Genomic DNA, 20,954 nt, shown 5'->3' with positions numbered 1-20,954 from the left:
GAAGAACCCTGATCAAGCATATGAGTTTGGACTGAAATGTGTGTGGTTATGAAAATGCACTATTGATCAGGATCCTCCCAAAATAAAATGTTTATATATACTGTAGCTCTGAAATAAAAGACATTTTGGCAAATGTAGATGGAGTCACTTCATTTTAAGACCACATCATTTCTCATGAAAGCAGATGAGAATGAAATTGAGTAATAACTGGTTTTCATGTACACAAGCGCTACTTAAAAATATGGGACTTCACAAAATGATGATTATGCAGGTTTGTCACCTGCTTTTCATTCTCAAGACATTGACACGATAACTGAATCATTGAAAGGCACACGTGGTTGTGTCTTGTGCTTCCTAAGCTCTTTTCCTTTACTGATACTTCTACTGTGAGACACTAAAACCGACAGCAAGTGTTGACATAGAGAAACAACCACACGAAAAGCTGTGGTCTGATGGGTATGTGGTTGTTTGGCACCAGGCTGATTGGAGGACTGTTGAAATTAGGGAATTTTGCAATTGGAAGCATGATTTTGAAATAGTTTGTGAACCTTCATCTTGGAGACAGAGGCGCTGAAAACAGTGACAGTTCTAAAATATGTTCATTTCACACACCGTCCTGATTTAATATGTTCATTCTTTCCCGACTGCATCTCTTTGGCCTTATTCAATCAGCTGAGTGATATACTGTAACATACTGTAACATATGAATAAATGAAGAACAGTTGTGAGCAACATAATTTCAAAGATAATCATCTAAAAGCTAAATGTGTCTGAAAATAAATTAATTTAAAATGAAATTAGCTTTCATGATAAGAAAAAATGCATTGCATTGTGATTATTTCCTGTTTTTTATAAGGCACGAAGCTCAATCCACACTCTATTTTGTTTGAGTTTTCAAAATTTGCCCTTTTGTAAAGTGACTGGGGAGTTAGGGCATCACTGATGGTCACTCAGCCCTATAGCTTCTCTGAGATCAAAGTTAAAATTAAAAAAAACAAAACAATTTAATTAATCTAACAAATAAGAAGTAAAAAGATTAGACCAAACCTATACAGAAACCTATACCTAACCTATACCTAAACCTATAAACCTATACCTAAACCTATACAGAAAATTAGCACAAACTGATTGGGTAACAATTATTTGATTTACTTCTGCACATTACTTACAGTTAATCATGACCATATGCTCCGGGTTATGTTTCATTATTTAGTATCTGTCTGGGGTGCACTTAGGCTGTGTGGTATGAATGGAATGAAACGTCAGAGAACTCTAGTTTGGCTTGCAGCCTTTCATGGGATTCAGGGATATTGTCGAGCAGCCGGACACAATAGGAGCTGGATCCATTTACTTCAACGTTTGACAAATAATTTCAACAATCACAATTAAAGGGAATTTGAATCAATTTCTGTACTCTTTGTCTAGTTTAGGGTCCAGAGGCGAAGGTTTTGTTTTGTGGCATCTGCTTAGTTAAACACCGACCACCTGTGAGACGGTGTCTTCATTGTTAATGCCCTGCCACAGCCAGTGATGTGTATTTTGAAGTATAAATGATAGTTAAAGGAAGACTATTTGTTATGAGTGTTCTCTTCTGTGTTTTTGTGAATTCTGCATTCATGAAATATCATAGAAGAGGAAACCACACTTATCAGTTTGAAAAGTTTTCAAATAAAATGCCATCAAATTGCCATGAATTTACTGTACGTCTATAAATGAGCTTCAGATCTTATAATGAACTTCTATTGAAAGGAAAAATAGTGCTTAGCAAAAATGTGCTTTCCACTCTGTGTGTCAGAGAACAGGGTAATTAAAAGCATAGCCATGTAGCAAGTAGTGAAGTGTAATTATTAATAACTACAGTTACAGTTTATGTATAGTTTCTTAATACAAGAATGCATGATCAATAACTATTTAAATTTACCTTACGTTTTATCTTAAAACATATCATACAAAGATGCAGTATATTATTTGGTCCTGTAGTTCCTATTCATCATGCATTAATATGACTAGTATTATATACTATATAAATATAATATCCAAAGTGTATTGTACTGGGATTGCATCACTTCTGAGGTACTGAATGCATTTTTCAGCCTGTAGCCCCCAATGCAACCAAGCCAGATGTGATATTGTTCCACACAAAACATGCTCTGGGGTGCAGTGTTCTTAAAGTCAATAATTATAGTAGCATCCTTAGATAAGACACAGTATCACACCTTCATACTCACCAGGAGAGTACTACAGGCCTGGAGTTAATCAGCCCTAGATCTCATAACATCCAACTGGAAATGGGAGGGAGTTGTGAGGGAGTAAAAAAAACACATTCCTCTGATGAGATAGTTCAGCCTGGTCATCAAACTGTGATTGTTTCAATCTCACTGCCATTCAAACAGCCTGCAAGAGAGCCTACAGAAGGAGATGTTGACAATAGAGTTTTGACCACATCCTCTCCCCAGTCCTCTCTCCCTTTGTTTTGCAAACCTCAGGACAATTATAAGTGTATTTTTTTCCTGAGATTGTCGCCTCATTTCTCATTTGCATTAAGTGATTCCTGTGAGAGAAACTATACACATTGAGGTGGTCATCACACTGCGGGTCCCAGTCCATGAAGTTATGGAAAATGTAAATAGGATCCAAGCATTGCATGAAACAGATATAATAACTTCACACGAATGAAAAGAAAGACAGAAGCACAGCCAAGTTCCTTAAGACCAGTATGGAATTAACTTATTGTATACCAGCCTTCTCAAATAGCCAAATTCTTTCCTTATTTCTGTCATGCAGGGGCCATTATAGGGAGATGGAGATTTTTGCTTTGTTTGATCCAGGGTGGTTTTCTGAACTTCATGTGGTAGATTTCTAGAAAAATATTTTACTTTCTTCTTAACACTGAATCCTCAAGAAGGCAACAGTTAAAATATGTCAGCCTCCATCCCCCACAATGGTAAGTCCAGGTTTGAAGAATGTGCTGAAGATAAGGATGATATAGTTGTTTTTTTTACATCAGAAAGCTAGTTTGAAGAAAATCCAAACATTTCAGCACATGCTGGGCCAGGTGTCAGAGATTGGTATCACACCTTTTGGTCTCTAGTAATCATGAATTTAATCAGTCAATCCCTTTCACAGAGATCCTTTTCACAGTGAATATCTCAAGAGTGTGTTCTCTTATATCCTAAATTATTTTGCTCCACATTACTACTTTTTTCCCATTGGAGTTGCTCTTTTTAAGTGGAACTTCGAATACAATGGGCACTAACTGCCCAAGGAATATAGCCTGACAGAATACCCCTTTATAGGTACAGTATGGGTTTCAGCAAGCATGTGTAGAGCAAATAGCATCATGAACCAGAACGCATTGCTGTGTCCTCATTTAGTATTCATAATTTTCTCACAAAGATACAAAAAAGTAAGCTTTTGTTCAGAACCTGAATAGAAGAGACCGAGCAGTATATTGAAATGTCATGAGGTTAACAAGGTATGTGCCTCTGTGGGACTGCAGTATGTATATTTAAATATGTGCTCAGTTTTCTAAAAGGGTTAAGGGTTAAAAGCAGGAAAGGGACAAGCAAAGCAGACACAACACTTACTTATTGAACAGATGATTTGAGTGCTGCAAGTATAAGCTATAAAATGCAAGAACTCAAGGCTCAAAGCTTATTACACAAAAAAAATAACAGAGAAAATAAGCCAAACATTACAAAACAGTGAATATGGTTTCTTTTGGGGTGATGTTGGGGGCAAGGTCATTTGTAGGGGAGTAAATGTATTAGTGAAGTACTACAGAGCCTTGCCATCTAGTACCTCAAGGTTATAAAGGTATAGCTTGTAAGAACAGCTGCAACATTGGCAAAATTAATGGGTGCTGCGGCTGTAGCATACATGTCACTATAATACAGGGGTATTTAAAATTTTGACATATAAATTGGACTATTCAAACGGCGGATACAGAAGATGAAATGAAAATGCTTGAATTTGTTCATGATTGTTTCTTAACCCACTTTGTTAAGTATCTTACTTCGAAAGTTAGGATGTAGTTCATATTTTAACTTCCTTTAATGAACCATTTGTGATCAGCATATGGTAATATTGAAGTATTCTTTAAATCTAAATTTGAGTCTAACATTACAGTTTTTAATTTTAGAAAAGCAAGAAATGAAGATAGGAGAATCGTCATACTTCAGAAAAAAATATTAAAGTCTCAAAACAAATTAATCCCTGACACAATGAAGTCCAAGTCTAAAAATATTCTCTAGATGGTTTAAAGGGAAAATAAATCAGAAGGAAGAGTGTATTCTTCTGATGCAATCAAAGGGCCCTTTATTCATAGACAGTTAAGGAGAATAGAGAACTGATGAAACTATGGCAGAGGCACCAGTGTGAGGTCAGCAAACTGGAAAAAAGCACAAAAACGGAAAAAGCAGAAGGAAAAAGACAACTGCGCCGCTGTGCACGATGACTGCACTTACCTGTCTAAAGGGGTCCAGTCTGGATGGAAATGACAGTGTGGCCACAACAAAAAAGAATTAAACCTGTCCCAGTGGAGATACTGTACACTGCGAGACAGGAGAAAATAAAAATAAAATAAAATGAAGCAAAAAAATGCAGCCCCAATGCTCGCATTACAATCCCCTCTGGGACTGTTGCTCTAAGGTCCTCCCCTTGCGGGGGTCCACTCGTCCCTCTGGGGACGTGCTCAGTGTGTCTTAAAGAGCTTAATCCAGGGCTCCGCCTCCACACTGAACACGCCACCACGTTATGCCATACTAGTATTTTTCCAGCCATACCTAAGGAAATGAGGGATGTCATAAATTGTCTCCTAGCTAGGACATTTCAGCTGTCAGTTGTGAATGGAAGTTGTACTCACTGACCAGGGAATTGAAAATGCAATATCATTAATTCATGCCACCTGGCCTGGGGGAAAACCAGATATTTGGGTATATTCTGAAACAAATGGGATATTTAATAGTAAAACCTCATCATACTGGCCTAGTTAGGTTACGTGCACTCAGTTAAATGCACTCTGTTAAATACTTTATTTGTTATAGGCTTATTTTATCCTATCAAAACACCATCCTACCCTTAACAATTAAAGAAAACCCTTTAATAAGGGGTGCACAGCGCCATTTTCTGTTTTAGAATGAAGCAGGCTTGTGAATGCATCTCTTTTAATCCGATAGAAATATTGCTCTTGATTTCACGACATTGGAACATTTCTGCACTGAAATGCCTGCTGCACAATCTATACTTTTTCGCTTGTACATGACATTACAATAGACTTTGCAGTGACTAGTGAGCAGGAAGGGGCAGCATCATGTCACAATCCAGGCAAACTCTCACTCTTGCTCATGGTGAGACAACATTACAACGCGACTTACAGTACTTCTACAAAGTTTTGGTGTTTTTTCATCTGTTAATCACCGCCTATAAGCCTGTAGCTGTCTAAATCACACATTAGCCACGTCTGCTGTTGCCAAAAGTGACAGACTACAGGCACATCCTCCAGCTATCATACCTTATTTTCCTTGGCGCACACTTTGAGAAAAATGCCTGTTTTGCTACCACTTTTCATGCCTCAGAGTGCATGAGACATACTAATATATGCTAGACTTTTGCCACTGCTTAAAAAAGGATGGGTCACTTTAAGGGATACCATCCTCTAAATGTTTGTGATAAACATGACTTACAATAATGTAATTCCTAGTAATGTTACCTTTTGCCTGGTGTGTTGCAGGCACACATGTACAAGTAGGAAGGAGTAGGAAATCTGTTAACTAGGAGTAATGGGATGGTTGCCCTGTTCCCTGTCCATTTACCCAGACTGAGACAGTTAGGTGAAGACAAGGAGGGGTGGGCTTTCTTAAGTCACCACAGGATTTTGAATTGGACCAGTCTTTTTGTGCAGAGTAACATCAGACTCTTTCGTGTGTTGGTCTGAGCTGAGGATTTCTATTATAGGATATTACAAATACCATACATAATTAAAAACACCTCATATAAAACATCTAACTAAAACATTAACCATACTGTATCAAACAATATGGAATCAGCTCTTGAGAAGTGATTTCAACTGAACATAACCTACATATTACTTGATGAACACAGTCGTGGCTTGTACATGGCCTGGTGAAAAGTAGTTGTGATTTTAAATATATAACTTTCCTTTAAGACTAGGGTGTTGCTAACACACCTTCCAACCCATGGCATTGGGGAGATGTGTGGCTTTTGTGTTTTGCCTATTATCTGTGAGTTGTTTAAGTACAGCAAGTATTTTGTATAGACTCTTTTAAGCTCTAGTCATATTTACATTAGTTTGATAGTTTTTGCTTTCCCATTCTGTGTAATTGTTGGAACAAAAGTGAGATTTTTGCCTGGGGTGATTTATTTGAAGCCATTCTGTTTTAGCTCACCACATAACACATACTGTAGAAAAGGAGGTCTTTTAACACCATTTATCGGAAGCCCACTAACAGGGCAGACAAGGACCAAGTAATTATGGGGTTTTTCCTCTGGGGGATTACACAGTGATAGTATGTACTCATTAAATCTGATAGCAGGAAAATATATAGACCAGCATCAACCAGTGTTTTATTTTCTTAGTGGTTTCTTCTACTCATCACAACCAGGCATAAACCTTTATTTATACTTTTAAGCATTTAAGCATAGTTTTGTTATTCTTGTTACTGTACTTAACTCATTACAAATCCTAAGCGGCTAAAGACTAGGAATCTTCCTAGTCAATCAACCTAGGCAGCCTGACTTTGAGAGGTGGGAGGAAACTGGAGCTCCCAGCAAAAACCTGAACGTGTGGGCTTGAAGGTGTTATAGATGCAGCTGTCACAGTGCCGGCCAGTGGCTGTGACGAAGATCGCTGGTCACTTGGTACAGATGCCTTGGAGAGTAGGTTTATTACCCCTTCCATTTAAAGGAATACTTTGTTAGTAGTGGCCTAGGCCTTTATTAGGAACATTTACAAGCTGCTTCTCATTAAGACATGTCCTCCTGTGGAAATCAGTTGCAGAGGCTGTCAGTCTCAGCTTTTCTTACAGCTCTGCTCCCTATACGCTTCCATACTGAAATACTCTGTGTCCTTGAAGAGTTATGGAGGTTAATGACATGCAAAAACCTGAGGAGGTCATTAGTGTCATTGGTCTCAGCTACCTTTATGTGCTGGCTTATTCACTGAACTTTAGGAGATAACTTAGTGTAAGCTTTGTGGTCTAGCAACTGTGGACAGGCACTGCACCTTGAGCAACATTTGACAGTGCTATTAAGCAACTGAAAGATACAAAGTACCAAGGAATGACCTATTTTGTTCATGTCTCTTCTGTAAAAAGGTCACCAAAAACTATACAAATAACTAAACAATTCAATTAATCCTACTTATTCCACTAAGCAGTATAATTGCTTATAAAAAGTATAATAAAAGGTATGACTTGTAAAATACTGCACTGCAATGTTTGCCTGTAGGGTATTTTTATTGAGACATATGAATATATCTTACAAGTCGATGCTGGAGATCCAAATCCATGATGCAACGACTCGTTTAAAATACTGCCTCAGTGGCTCTAGGGTGCAACAACTTTTAGTAAAAAAAAATAAGAGAAATTAAAACATACTAGGTGTCAGATACCAAATACTGGTATTATAATTATAATAATAATTGCTTACACTTATATAGCGCTTTTCTGGACACTCCACTCAAAGCGCTTTACAGGTAATGGGGATCCCCTCCACCACCACCAATGTGCAGCTTCACCTGGATGATGCGACGGCAGCCATAGTGCGCCAGAACGCTCACCACACATCAGCTCTCAGTGGGGAGGAGAGCAGAGTAATGTAGCCATTGGCAATGGGAAATTTGGCCAGGATGCCAGGGTTACACCCCTACTCTTTTCGAGAAGCGCCCTGGGATTTTTAATGACCACAGAGAGTCAGGACCTCAGTTTTACGTCTCATCCGAAGGACGGCGCCTGTTTACAGTATAGTGTCCCTGTCACTATACTGGGGCATTAGGACCCACATGGACTGCAGGGTGAGCGCCCCCTGCTGGCCCCACTAACACCTCTTCCAGCAGCAACCTTAGTTTTTCCCAGGAGGTCTTCCATCCAGGTACTGACCAGGCTCACACCTGCTTAGCTTCAGTGGGTTGCCAGTTGTGAGTTGCAGGGTGATATGGCTGCTAGATATTCACTCACCTTTAGATGTTTAAGCAGTGGCCATAAAAAAGAGTTTCCAGAGATACTGCACAGCAAAACAAACCCATGTGGAGGGTTTTCTTGAGGTTTTTTTTAAATGCTTCCTCCTTCCATTTTTGTGATTTTTGTTTATAGGGCAGTATATGGGGTGTGGTTCCTTGCTTCGTAGATTTGTAAAATTCCCAGGAACTGTAACTAATGTACGTTTATTGGGTTTGAGGATGTCAGGCTGGGGGACCTGTCTCCCACAGGAGGGAGCTGGGAATGTGGTTTCCTAACCAGCAGCTCTGATGTAAGCTCAAACTTGACAACCACAAGTGTCATCATTTTGCACGTTACAATATTTTAGGTTCACTGTTCTAATGATTTGCGAGTAATCCTGTTTTAAATTGATCATCCTAGAGTTGCATAGTGTTTTATTTAGCACTGTAGTAACTGACTTTGCTTCAGTAGTTTTTCCATTGTGTTTTACTAATAAAATCCCAGTTTTCATGGTACTCATCTGTCAAACCTACAACTATCAACACTTCTGCCTCAGTATTCTAAACCAGCTGATAATGTGTTTTATCTCCCTGGCAGGAGGAGGTGCTGTGAGGGGTACAGGTTTGTGATGGGCAGGTGCATCCCAGAAAGTAGGTAAAAACAATAATTGCCTTTCCATTTACATGATGAGCCTAGTAGGTTCAACATTTATACCCTAACGATAAAGTTGCACAAAAATTAAAATATATGAACCTATCTAACACACGTCACTTTGTGTCACAAATGAACAAAATTGCACATTCTAGTCACAAGTTTTAAAGCTATCTCTCTTTCTTGAAACGTTTTGTATGTGACTGAACTGCAGCTTAATTTTATGACGGTACAGTACATTTATTATCAGTAAATTTATTATCAGGCCTGGAGAGATTACTTATCTGATTATAAGGTTACTATAGAGTCTGCTAGATCCACCTACTTCTCTCACATCATTGAAAATCACCAAAACAATCCCAGACATCTTTTCTCCACCATCAACAGACTGCTCAAGCCAAACTGCCCCACCACATTACCTGCCTCATCACAACTTTGCAACACATTCTTAGATTTCTTTAGTTCTAAGATTGACAACATCCGGCATCACATTCTCTCCACTACGGATATAATTTCCACACCTCCTCCCTACTCATCCAACTTCTCTGGTTCCCGTCTCTCCAGCTTCTCTCTTCTTGACTCAGCATCCCTAAACAAACTAGTTACGCGCATGAAACCCACCACATCTATTTTAGATCCCATTCCCACCACTTTATTCCAGTCCTGTTTCTCTTCTCTCTGTCCCATTGTCCTCAATATAATACATGAATCCTTGAGCACCGGCATTGTACCAACGGTCCTCAAAACTGCTGCTATTACCCCAGTGCCAAAGAAGCCTAACATGGCTCTCGACAATCTTAACAACTTTCGCCCCATCTCCAACTTACCCTTTCTCTCTAAAATTCTAGAACGTGCTGTCACACTTCAGTTACATAACCACCTCATGACAAACAACCTTTTCGAACCCCTCCAATCTGGCTTCCGTCAACTTCACAGCACAGAAACCGCCCTAGTCAAAGTCACCAACGATCTCCTAATAGCTTCTGATTCTGGTTCTCTTTCCATACTCATCCTTCTTGATCTCAGTGCTGCCTTTGACACTGTTGACCATAACATCTTGCTTTCTCGTCTCGAGACTGTGTTTGGAGTCTCTGACACTGCCCTCAAATGGTTTAAGTCTTACCTCACTGATCGCTGTCACTTTGTCTCTCTCAATGGGTACAGGTCTGAAATTGGTCTTGTCAAGTCTGGTGTCCCTCAGGGCTCAATACTGGGCCCCTTGCTCTTCAGCATTTACATGTTCCCACTTGGTCAGCTTTTAAGATCACATGGCCTCAGCTTTCATTTTTACGCTGACGATACTCAAATATACATCCATACCAAACCCGACACTGATGTGGCTGTCTCTATTCTATCTAATTGCATCTCTGACATAAAAATTTGGATGACTCAAAACTTCCTTCATCTCAACTGTGACAAGACTGAAGTCATGCTTATTGGTACCCCCCATCAACTTCGCAAAGCCAGTCCTGTAACCCTGTCTGTAGATGGCTCTGTACTTGAGCTCCAATCAAAATTGAAAAACCTTGGGGTTATATTCGATTCTGGCTTTACATTCGACCCACATGTACAGCATACTGTCAAAACATCTTTTTTTCACCTTAGAAATATCGCAAGACTACGCCCTATGCTATCATTAACTGTGGCTGAAAAGCTGATCAACATATTTGTATTCTCTCGAATTGACTACTGCAATGCTCTGCTCCCTGGGGTATCTAAATCTACTCTGAACAAGCTGCAGTATGTCCAAAATTCAGCAGCCAGAATCCTGACCAGATCTAGTGCAAGTGTTCACATTACTCCTATCCTGGAGTCCTTGCACTGGCTTCCGGTCAAATTCCGCGTAGACTTTAAAATCCTCATGCTCACCTACAAGGCTTTACATGGCTTGGCACCTCAATACCTGTCTGAACTTTTATCGCCCTACTCCCCACCTCGCAACCTCCGCTCTTCAAATTCTGCCCTCCTTACTGTCCCCCAAGCCCGTCTACATTGTATGGGCGACAGGGCCTTCTCCTGCTATGCCCCCAAGCTCTGGAACTCCTTGCCCAAGGATATTAGAGAGTCACCTTCTCTAAACTCCTTCAAATCCAGACTCAAAACCCTCCTTTTCAGAAAAGCCTTTACTTAACTGGTTCCATTCTTCACCCCTCTGCTCTTCTTAATACCATCTTCCACGGTCTCCTCTATTGTTATTGTTGTATTGTTGTATTTATAATTGTGTCCTGTCTTGTGAAATTGTCTTATTTATTGTTGTAGTCTTCTTATTTATTGTTATTGTCATCCTGTAAAGCGCTTTGAGAAGCCACCTTTAAAGGCACTATATAAAATAAAGTTTATTATTATTATTATTATTATTATTATTATTATTATTATTTATTATTATTATTATTATTATGTTCTCCTTTATTAAACTCGTACTGGCGGGTACTTATGTGTCATGCCTTCTTTCTCCACTAGGTGGTGACTGCAGTCAGGATGACTGATGTTGAATGTAACAAAATCTGAGGGCTTGTCAAAGCGGCTCGCAGCTGTGTTTATCAAAGCTGTACCCCACGACAATGCACTAACCATTCCATACATGCCATTGAAAAACCACCTGGAAGAGCTATACGCACTGTGTCATTGCTAAAACTGGCAGTTCTGAAATACATAGAAGTCAGATTTAGCACATAAAAAGTCTGAAAATTCAATGGCTGGAGGATGTGCCACTTATACTTTATAGTAATATAAAGCTTCTGAATGTAAAGCACAAGCTCCAGCTCATGTTGTAATGTTTCTTCAATTGTATCCTTATATTCGTTGTTACACTGCACAATTCAGAGAGCAACACAGAAATAGCATATTGCCTGATGATACTATATAAGCTCCAGATCAAGAACAAACATCCCTATATATAGTGTTATATAGTGTATATTCAGCTTTGAAAAAAAATGACAAATTCTAATGCTCAAAAACCTTTGTTCTTGACTAGTCTTTTTCATTAATACAAACCCATGTCCTCACAGAATGCTGATTTTAATTTGCATTTCAAAAATAGTGTAACTTGGAATATGATTTCTTTTATCAAACTATGAAATGAAATCTGGATTTTTAAAAATACAGAGCATGCACTTTATTGGTAATCCCAGTAACTACAACTATAAATAACATAATGTTCAACTCATCTTTTAGATTTCAGTGCATACCTCAATATCTAATCATATAACACACAAGCTGAGTGCAGAGCTGTGCTTGTGCTGGTGTGCTCTGAGGCTCTGGATCTGTCCCTGTGTCTGCGCAGGCGTGGACGTGTGTGCCCACTCGCCCTGCGAACAGCAGTGCACTGATAACTTCGGGAGGGTGCTGTGCACCTGTTACCCTGGATACCGATTCGACAGAGAGCGCCATCGGAACCACCAGCACCCCTACTGCGTTGGTCAGTCTCGGCCGGTCTCGGGTGATGGGGTCATTCTTAGTGATGGGCACTGTATATCAGGAAGGAAACAACCTTAGAGATGCGCATTTTTAGATAAGAAAAAGTAACGCAGTCAGAGTGCATGGTGATTTCACAGCATGAGCTGGTGCCTGTTTGATCTCCGTGCCCCTGCGGCCGTGCTGTGTGTCTGCGGTCTGTTCCAGATGTGGACGAGTGTGAGGAGTCCAATGGCACAGTGTGCGAGCAGGAGTGTGAGAACACCGTGGGCAGCTTCCTGTGTCGCTGCCGCAGCGGGTACACCCTGGCGCCCGACCGCGGCTCCTGCTCCCCTCTGCACAACTGTGAGTTAGCCAGCGCCCACGGCTCCCTGCTCTTTCAGTCATAAGAATGCTTACAAACCACTCGGCCCATCTAGCACATTCCGTTGCTTGTGGCTAATTAACCTGAGAAACTCAGGGCTTTCTGAGCTGAAAAAGTAAGACAAGTTGTAAACAAGCCAATACTTTCATTGAGGCCATGCAAACTGAGAACTTAAATGGAAGTCTAACGTTTTAGATTCTAGAGGAATTTGGGCACAAAGGCTTGTCTGCTCACAGCTTCAGGCCCCCTGGAGGGGGCTGTGCTCTGTGGTTACTGGGAAAGCTGGGGAGCAGTTCTGCCACTGGTTCCCTTGACCTCACCTCAGGGACTGGCAGGGGCTTCCAATGAGAGACTGGTCTATTCCTGCCCCGGAGCCAGCCACCCTAGCCCCAGGGGCAGCCCGAGCTCCAGCATCAGCCACCCCAGCCCCAGGGGCAGCCCGAGCTCCAGGATCAGCCACCCCAGGCCCCAGGGGCAGCTGGAGCTCCAGGCTAGGGTCCTTTCCAGCTCCAGAGTGTCTCTCTGGCAGATGTCCGGAGGGTAAATGGCTACTGATATAATATACTGTAATGAAAAGCAGTGGGAATATTTCTCAAACACTCTTCGTCTGTGGCTTAACTACCATGTCATCTGTGCTGTATCCCTGCTCTTTGGGGGTTTTCCTATGGTCCAGCCTATAGTTTCTGTGCTGTCCAGCACATTCTCCATTCTTCTTTCCCTGTCTCTCCACTCCTCCATCCGGTTCAGTCAGCTCTGCCGGGAAGTCGGAGACTCTGATGAGCGCTGGCTCCTGTTCGTTCACCTGCCAGGACTTCCTCAACATGAAGCACAGCCTCCTGCAGCTCAAACAGAGGGTGAGCAGCTTACCCAGCACTGCAGAGGTGCAGGAGGGACCGGGTGGGGGGGCAGGACAGGTCAGCTGCTGCCGTGGTCAGACACAGCACACGAGGCACATGGAGAGGTACAGATCCACACAGAGACCTCTGCGTGTGTTCAAGGAATAAACAGGCTGCATACTTTTCAGAAGTTATAGACCTGGTCTTCTGCTGCTCTGTAGACATTGAATAGTGGTGGGTACAGGATGAAACTGGACTAGAAGTACAGCAAGCATGAGGACAGGTACAGGACAGAAACAGGGAAGAGCAGCCCATATAAATGCAGCAAAGGACCAGTTTCAGATGACATTTGGTGCTAAATGAGTGCAAAAGGATCATGTTTGATACTATCTATCCATTTTTGATCAGTTTCGTCCTATACAGGGTCACAGGGGACCTGGAGTTTATCCCGGCAAGCATCAGGCACAAGGCATGATACAATCTGGACAGAAGACCAGTCTATCGCGGGGCAGACACACAGACACAGACACTCACAACAGTGCCAATTTTCCCCAAAATCAATTAACCTGCCAGTATGTCTTTGCACTGTGGGAGGACATACAGAATACATTCTGTACAGACAGCACCCCAGGTCTGGAATTGAAGCCATTCCAAACACTAACAACTGTGCCACCATGCTGTCCAAAATAATTATAAACCCAAATATTACAATCGTGAATAATGCATTCAGACATGTTATTAATTTCATTTACGGACTCCATTGTCCACAGGATGATATTTCTGTAATTGAAATGGAAAGCTTCTGAGGACAGTAATTGTGAGTGTCCTACACTGACAGCGCCCATGTGCCTTCCCTAGATGCTGTCCCTCAGTCTGGCCAATGACAGTGACAAGCCCCCTAATATCTGGAGTGGGAAAGGACCTGAGACCCAAAGCCTGCCGGGAAACCCTGGCCCCCCAGGCCCTGCTGGGCCCCCAGGTTAGTCCATGGAATTTTGTGGCAGGACACCAGAGTTTAGAGGAAAATGCTCTCTTTAATGTCACAGGGAAAGGATTTTATAAGACAATCAAAGGAAGCCACAAATCCATTGGAAGTGTCACAGCAGTGCAACCTGCTTCTAATTAAGGAAGAAAGATCACTTTCATTTAATATGTGAAGCACTCTTCTTCCTGGGTAAGGACACTGGCTTAAGAAACTATCAGTAATAGTGAGAGCAGTTCCACTAACATCCACTCAGTTCTGTTCTGCCTGGCCACAGAGGCATGTTAATCCAAAGTTACATCTAACATAGCTGGTCCCCCCAGATCTCCTTCTTCCCTCTTCCTCTGTAACAGGACCGCGGGGGGAGCCAGGAGGGACAGGGGAGCCCGGACTCAGGGGGCTGCTGGGCCCTCAGGGGCCTCGGGGGGACATGGGCCCCATGGGACCAGCTCCCAATCTGGACCACATCAAGAGGGGTCGACGAGGACCTGTGGTGAGTCCTTCAGCCCCTGCTCTACTGCTTACACCCCACGTGAGCCCAACACCCTGGTCGTTTAAACAAAGCACATTCATAACCTTCATTCACAGAGCAGAGAATTGTACAAAACGGCTGCAGCAGGTTGTCCAGCCAAAGAGGAAGCAGAGGAATCTCTGCCCGTGAGGTATAGAGAGTGCGACATACATCTGCACTTCTCTTTTTCCTTTGCAAGATTTGTACCCAGGACTTTCAGGATAATCAATTTAAATTCCACCAGTGAGAATGACTGAATCCTGTGCTCTTCTCTCTCTAGGGACCACCAGGGGCACCTGGCAGCAAGGGGCAGAAGGTAACAACTTCATGAGAGGTCTTCCCCGACAGTGTGAACGAGTGAACTCACTGCCAAAGCAGTGCATGACTGAGAACACCAGCTGCTTTCCTGGGAAAGGCTTGCTAATTCTGAGTAAACGCCTGGCCTCATCTGCATGTGTTTTTATGTTAATTTTATTTTGCTAGTATATATATTATAGAACAGTATTTTGTAAGTAAAATATCTGATTTGTGAAGGAAGAGCTCTACAAAAATCATTAAAGGCTGTGAATGGGCTTGTTGTAAGCATTGTTGTTGAAGCATGTTTAAATAGAATGGAGACTTGGAGACTTCTTTAGAAAAGTGTAAGAGATCTAAAACCAGTTGCTTTCCCCTTTGCACAGCATATACAACAGACTCCTTGCTTTGTGTCTCAATGGTCTGTCCACTTGTGCTTTGCAGGGTGAAAGAGGTTTACCTGGACCTAGAGGCCCTGCCGTGAGTCCCTCTGCTCGATTCATTCACTTAGTCTGTTCATTTCCTGTTCACACATAACTGCCTGTGCCCTGCCTTCTCATTTCTGAGGAACGCTGGCTTCAACACAAAGAAATGTACAGTTTCACGGTCTTGTGCGGCAGTATTATCATCTGTCGGTTAATATGGGTAGTGCCTCATTTGTTTTTCATCACAGCATATGTCCTGTTATTACACATACAATAATACCAGACGTGATGTTTGAAAACATGATGAAGTTGCTTTAGTTAGTTTAGGGGGATTTGAATTATTATGTCCTAAAGCAATCTGGACACAGACACTGATCATTTGATGACTGAATATTTACACTTTTCCTGCTAATATCTAGCCCTTTCAGTATATTTTTTAGATACTTAAAGAAATAGACTCCTATTTTTATAGTCTTTTATTTAAAATACCAAAAGCTACATAATAAGAAAGCATTCGTTTTAAGAGTGAATTTAGCAATGAATAGCACACTGAATACTGTACATCAACAGTTCAGTTGATGTACACCATCTAGGGAAAGCACATGTGATCATTTAATTTCTGTAATATGAAAGGACTACACAAAAGAAACGTATTAAATGAAAATGTTACTACACAACTGTCCTGGAGGGCAGCGCAGTGATTAGCAACGCAGCTTCGCCGCGTAGGGTCTTGGGTTCAAGTCTGTAACTGGGGTGCGTCTGGATCTGAATCTGTGTGGAGTTTGCATGTTCCCTCTGGGTTTGCATGGGTTTCCTCCAGGTGTTCTGATTACGTCCCACAGTCGAAAAACACACTGGTACATTAACTGGCGTCTGGGAAACCTGGCCCTGCTGTAAGTGTGTGTGTGTCTGCCCTGTGGTGGACTGGCGCCCTGTCCTGGGACCACCCTGCCCTGTGCCCGCTGCTTGCCAGGGTAGGCTCTGGCGCCCTCGTAACACTGAATGGGAAGAAGCTGTTAGAACTTGGTGAAAACAAGAGAAAAACCAAGTTTATTGTGTAACTAAATAGCTAATCAATCATAGCATCTCAACTAGGTGTTTCCTGAAGGAAATCTGGATAGTAGAACAGGATTTTAAAACTGCCTATAAATAGAAAATGTTAATTTGTACATAAATTTCAGCTTTACCAAGATGAAAATTGGTGACCAATGGACAGTAAATGTGAAACAGTGCTGTTCTCTGGCGCTGCCAATAATCAGATTGTGTAAACTGATTTGCTTGAACTGACAATTGATTTGTTACTGATTTGTTAAAAACATTATTAAATCTGGTTTTGTAGTGAAGAGTTCCTCAGCATTATATTTACTGCATGGGCATTTGTTTTCATGTGTGTTTTCAAGTTTAGAATTGGCTTTCTCAGTGCATTCTTCCCACACTGTTAGGGCTAGGGTCAGACAGCAATCTAAAATTGATCATTTTAAAAGTAGGCTGGACTTCTTTTAGTTATTGTATGCATATCTCTACCATTCAGCAAAAACTGAAATTCCTCATCTCTCTTCCATTCTGCTTCTTTGACCTTTGACCCCATTGTTTTCTCAGGGTCCTCCAGGTTCCTTTGATTTCCTCTTACTAATGATGGCAGATATCCGCAACGACATCATCGAGCTGCAGGAGAAAGTGTTTGGCAAAAGGCAGGGCATCACACTGGAGTCCACAACCCCCTCCAGCAAAGAGGAGGATTTCAATGAGTGGGGGTCAGGTCACAGTGAGCATTCTTTCAGCACATCACCCCCATGAAGGACATGCACCTCCTAGAGGAACACCACCAGCAAAACAATTAAACCAAATGGCATCATTAATTCTACTTTGTTTCCTTGTTAATCTCTTCTACACAGATGTCATGTGAAATGCTATTTAGCAGGTTTAATTTTGAGATGTTACAGTAAATGAAAATTGCTTGAAATTGAGTCACTATGATTAACAACTAAATCAAGGCATATCCAAAAGAAGTCGCCACTTTCTGAAATGTAGCTTTTGCCTTTTTAACCAAACAGGATTCCATATGTCACAAAATGTGGGAATTTCCTTTTGCGCTGGCAGCAGGGAGTTGACTCATGAGCAGACCTCACTCAATCCTCTGGTGCTCTTTTTTGGCTCATAAACAAATTCAAGACATTTCGTCTAAGGGTCCTGTTGAACATTGCTGTTCTCACCCTTGCAGAGTGCACACTTGGCAGACAGAGTCCATTAAGGGAAAATCAGAAAAAAAACCTTCCCTTTTCTTCATAGATAATGGATTTCTTCTTCAGCTTTGGCAAGAGACCAAAGGTAGCCAGGGATGCAGTTCCATTTTCTCCACCAGGGAAACACCCCTGGGTTTGCTGTAGACCAACTGCTCTTCTAACGTATATGCTGATTGAACTCATAATTAAGTTATTTCCATACTGAGAACAAAAGGAAGCAGGAAAACAAAATGAAAATTCCTGTACGTGAAATAATGAATGTACCATGTAGCATACAGACAGCTGACAGACAGGACAGATTGGCAGAGCTTTCTTCCCCAGAGACAATTTCACATCCCATTTCATGGATATTTCTGTAAAAGTTAATTCTTCTCTACAGACAGCAAGAGCCATTGCAATTAGATAAAACAGAAATACAATCAATATTGTTCTACTTCTCCACACTTAAATAAGCCTTTTTCTTGAAAAAAAGAACATTTTGCCTGAAGCGAACAGCTTTGATAGTCATAGATGAACATGTAACATCATCTCCTCCTGAAAGTGGGATTCCAGCACAAACTGCAAGACTAACAGGCCACCACCTGTGCAAGGCAGTGGGCCATGCAGACTGCCAATACCCAGACCTGCTTTCTCTCCCTCTCATGTTCTGTCCTTGAGTCTCTCAGCATTGTCAATATTAAGAAAATGATTTTTGTAAAAGGTTTCAATTAGACTTCTTGGCAATTTACATTAAATACCAAATTATTAAATTGACCTACTTTCCCTGATTTAATATTTGTCTTTTTTCAGAATCTAAATAAATTGTTGTTGTTTCTTTTAATTCAGTAATTCAGTGTTAAAGACTACAAGATGTTCGTGGACTGCAAACACACAATCAGCACCTGCTAATCAGCAATAATGGGTCACTATTAAATGATCAATTCCTATAATGTAAATAATTCTAAATAAAAAATCTGTTGAAGACCAGCTGTTTGACCTGGGCTTGAACTTTAGATTTTCACTTTGGAGTCTTTGGTAACAGAAGTCACGTTATCATTTTGAACCAGCATCTATACAAAACTGAAACTGTGTTTTTGTCTGTACGCACAAAGCACTATCAAAGCTGACATCCCTTGTCCATCATTACCACACTTATCCATTAGGAGGCATTGTCTACCAAGTTAAATGAGACAGAAGATAGCAGCTCAGGGTCTCGGGGTATGATGATGTTTGACTGGGTTTAGTTAATGTGAATCTGAGATGTTACAGAAATGTAAGATCCAAGCTACTGTGGCCTGGGTGATCAATAATTGAATTAAATATATTGAGATGTCTGTTAAATTCCCGGGACGTTGCTGTTTCAGGTGTGATGGTTAATTCATTTTCTGTTCTCTAGTCGCAAAGTCCAAAATTTTCATTTCTTTTTTAACTTTTGCATCTTTTTCCATTGTGTTTGTTCTACATTAATCCTTCTGCAATTCCTCCAGACCTGCAATTTGTCATTTACCTCTCATTTGATATTTAATTTAAAAGAAAGAGTCTTGATCAATATAAAAGTGTAATCTCTAGATTAGATTAGCCCCCTAATGTAATGTAATGTGCTTAATACAATACCTTGAAAATTAAGAATGCAGAGTGTAAGTGTTTCATACTCCTAAACCATTTTCTAAGGTGTCATAAGAACATTATTTTCTTTGGATTATGAATTGTTATATTCTACATGTTTGGAGTGAAAGTATTCTATATGTTTTTTTCAAATGTTAATAACTCTCCTGAGGCTTTGAGAACCCCCTCCTGTCTGTCACGGGTTGGTAGGCTGGTGACAAGCTCTTCCTCATAATCACCTGAGAGCTGAGCAGGGTTTCGTGCAGTGAACTTCACTGTTGTACTGTTGCCTGGCAACCAAGAACCAGGAAAACCTTGAAGTTCAAAGAAATAATGAAAGCATGTGTCAAGAGATGAATTGAATCAATGTCAAGAAAGCAGATGCCCAAATAGGGAAATAAATCAGTGAAGAATACTATGAGAAATAAATCATTATAGAAAACATTTCCTAAAAAAACAGGATCGAAGTTACAGAAAGGGAATATGATGAACTGCAAAGGTTTTCAAAATGCAGAGAGAAATATTGCAAGGGAGTCTAAAACAATAGAAGGGTTTCTAGTACTGCCACAGCAAGAGAGCAGTAAAAGATTAATTGAGATTATGGAAACATTCATTAGAACTCAACTAGAAGGAAATAAGATTCTAAGGGATATTGTAGATTTAAAAAAGTTAGGTTTTGTTTAAATAACTTGATTGAACAAGCAACAGAAGTACAAGCAAGTAAAAATAGGTAGAAATGCAAACCGCAGCACAAGCAATGTAAGAGGGTTTAAAAATGTCCATACCCATGTAAAAATAAAATGTAATGTGGATTAGTGTAATGTGTTTCCAAGTCAACTCTACAAGATAAGCAGCAAAATAAGACGTCAGGAACACAAGTTGAAATTATGTTAAGCAGCAAGGAGCTCTTTAGGCATGACACTTAAAACCCATGGAAAAATATAGCAGAACCAATCTGAAGTGTATTCAAAGGACTCTGTGGTAGTATTACCTTTTTACTATTACTGAATGCAAATGTGGAAGTCTTTCCTATTTTCTGTAGGATGCAGTTTTGTGTTTTTCTACACGAACAAACTGTGATGAACAAACACTTAGAGAAACTGCATTTTCTTCTGAAAGAATACAAAGGTATCTAAAGCTGCTGATACACCTGAATTCCAGAACGTTCTTTGTAACGCAGGCATGTTACAGTCCTGCCTAAAGCCTCATAAAGCAGGTGGAGTTTTCTGGCAGTGAAGTAGAACGCATGAAAAACTGGGGCCCTGGGTTCGGATCCCAGCCTAGGACCCAAACAACATCTTCACAAGATCCATGGGACTGCCACGACGGACTGGACCGCTCAGTTTACCCAGATGCTGTTGGCAACAGCAGGATGAGGGTCTGGACCAGGCAAGCGGTGCCTGACCTGTTCAATGATGAAGTGTGCAGCTGTGACACTGCAGTGCCCAGAACCGCTGGATCTCCCTCTTCGTG

At 41.0% G+C, this 20,954-nt stretch overlaps 1 protein-coding gene across 4 annotated transcripts in view; it reads left to right on the top strand.

The window, feature by feature from the left end:
- Positions 1–18,863, top strand: part of LOC148659367 (collagen and calcium-binding EGF domain-containing protein 1-like) — a 31,148-nt gene extending 12,285 nt beyond the window's left edge. For all 4 annotated transcript variants that reach the window (XM_088641507.1, XM_088641506.1, XM_088641505.1 and 1 more), the window contains exons 3-11: positions 8,775–8,827; positions 12,112–12,246; positions 12,450–12,587; positions 13,354–13,460; positions 14,301–14,421; positions 14,778–14,917; positions 15,216–15,251; positions 15,674–15,709; positions 17,254–18,863. In XM_088641507.1, the coding sequence (XP_088497633.1) occupies positions 8,806–8,827; positions 12,112–12,246; positions 12,450–12,587; positions 13,354–13,460; positions 14,301–14,421; positions 14,778–14,917; positions 15,216–15,251; positions 15,674–15,709; positions 17,254–17,451 (933 nt within the window). In that variant the 5' untranslated portion in view covers positions 8,775–8,805 and the 3' untranslated portion in view covers positions 17,452–18,863. The remainder of the gene's footprint in view (positions 1–8,774; positions 8,828–12,111; positions 12,247–12,449; positions 12,588–13,353; positions 13,461–14,300; positions 14,422–14,777; positions 14,918–15,215; positions 15,252–15,673; positions 15,710–17,253) is intronic.
- Positions 18,864–20,954: the final 2,091 nt, after the last annotated feature.

The sequence above is a fragment of the Lepisosteus platostomus genome, chromosome 7 (genome assembly GCF_059453375.1).
Source record: "Lepisosteus platostomus isolate fLepPlt1 chromosome 7, fLepPlt1.hap1, whole genome shotgun sequence".
In the NCBI taxonomy this organism is placed as follows: domain Eukaryota; kingdom Metazoa; phylum Chordata; class Actinopteri; order Semionotiformes; family Lepisosteidae; genus Lepisosteus; species Lepisosteus platostomus.
The sequence above is the reverse complement of the archived record's forward strand: the minus strand, read 5'-3'. Positions and strand labels throughout refer to the sequence as shown.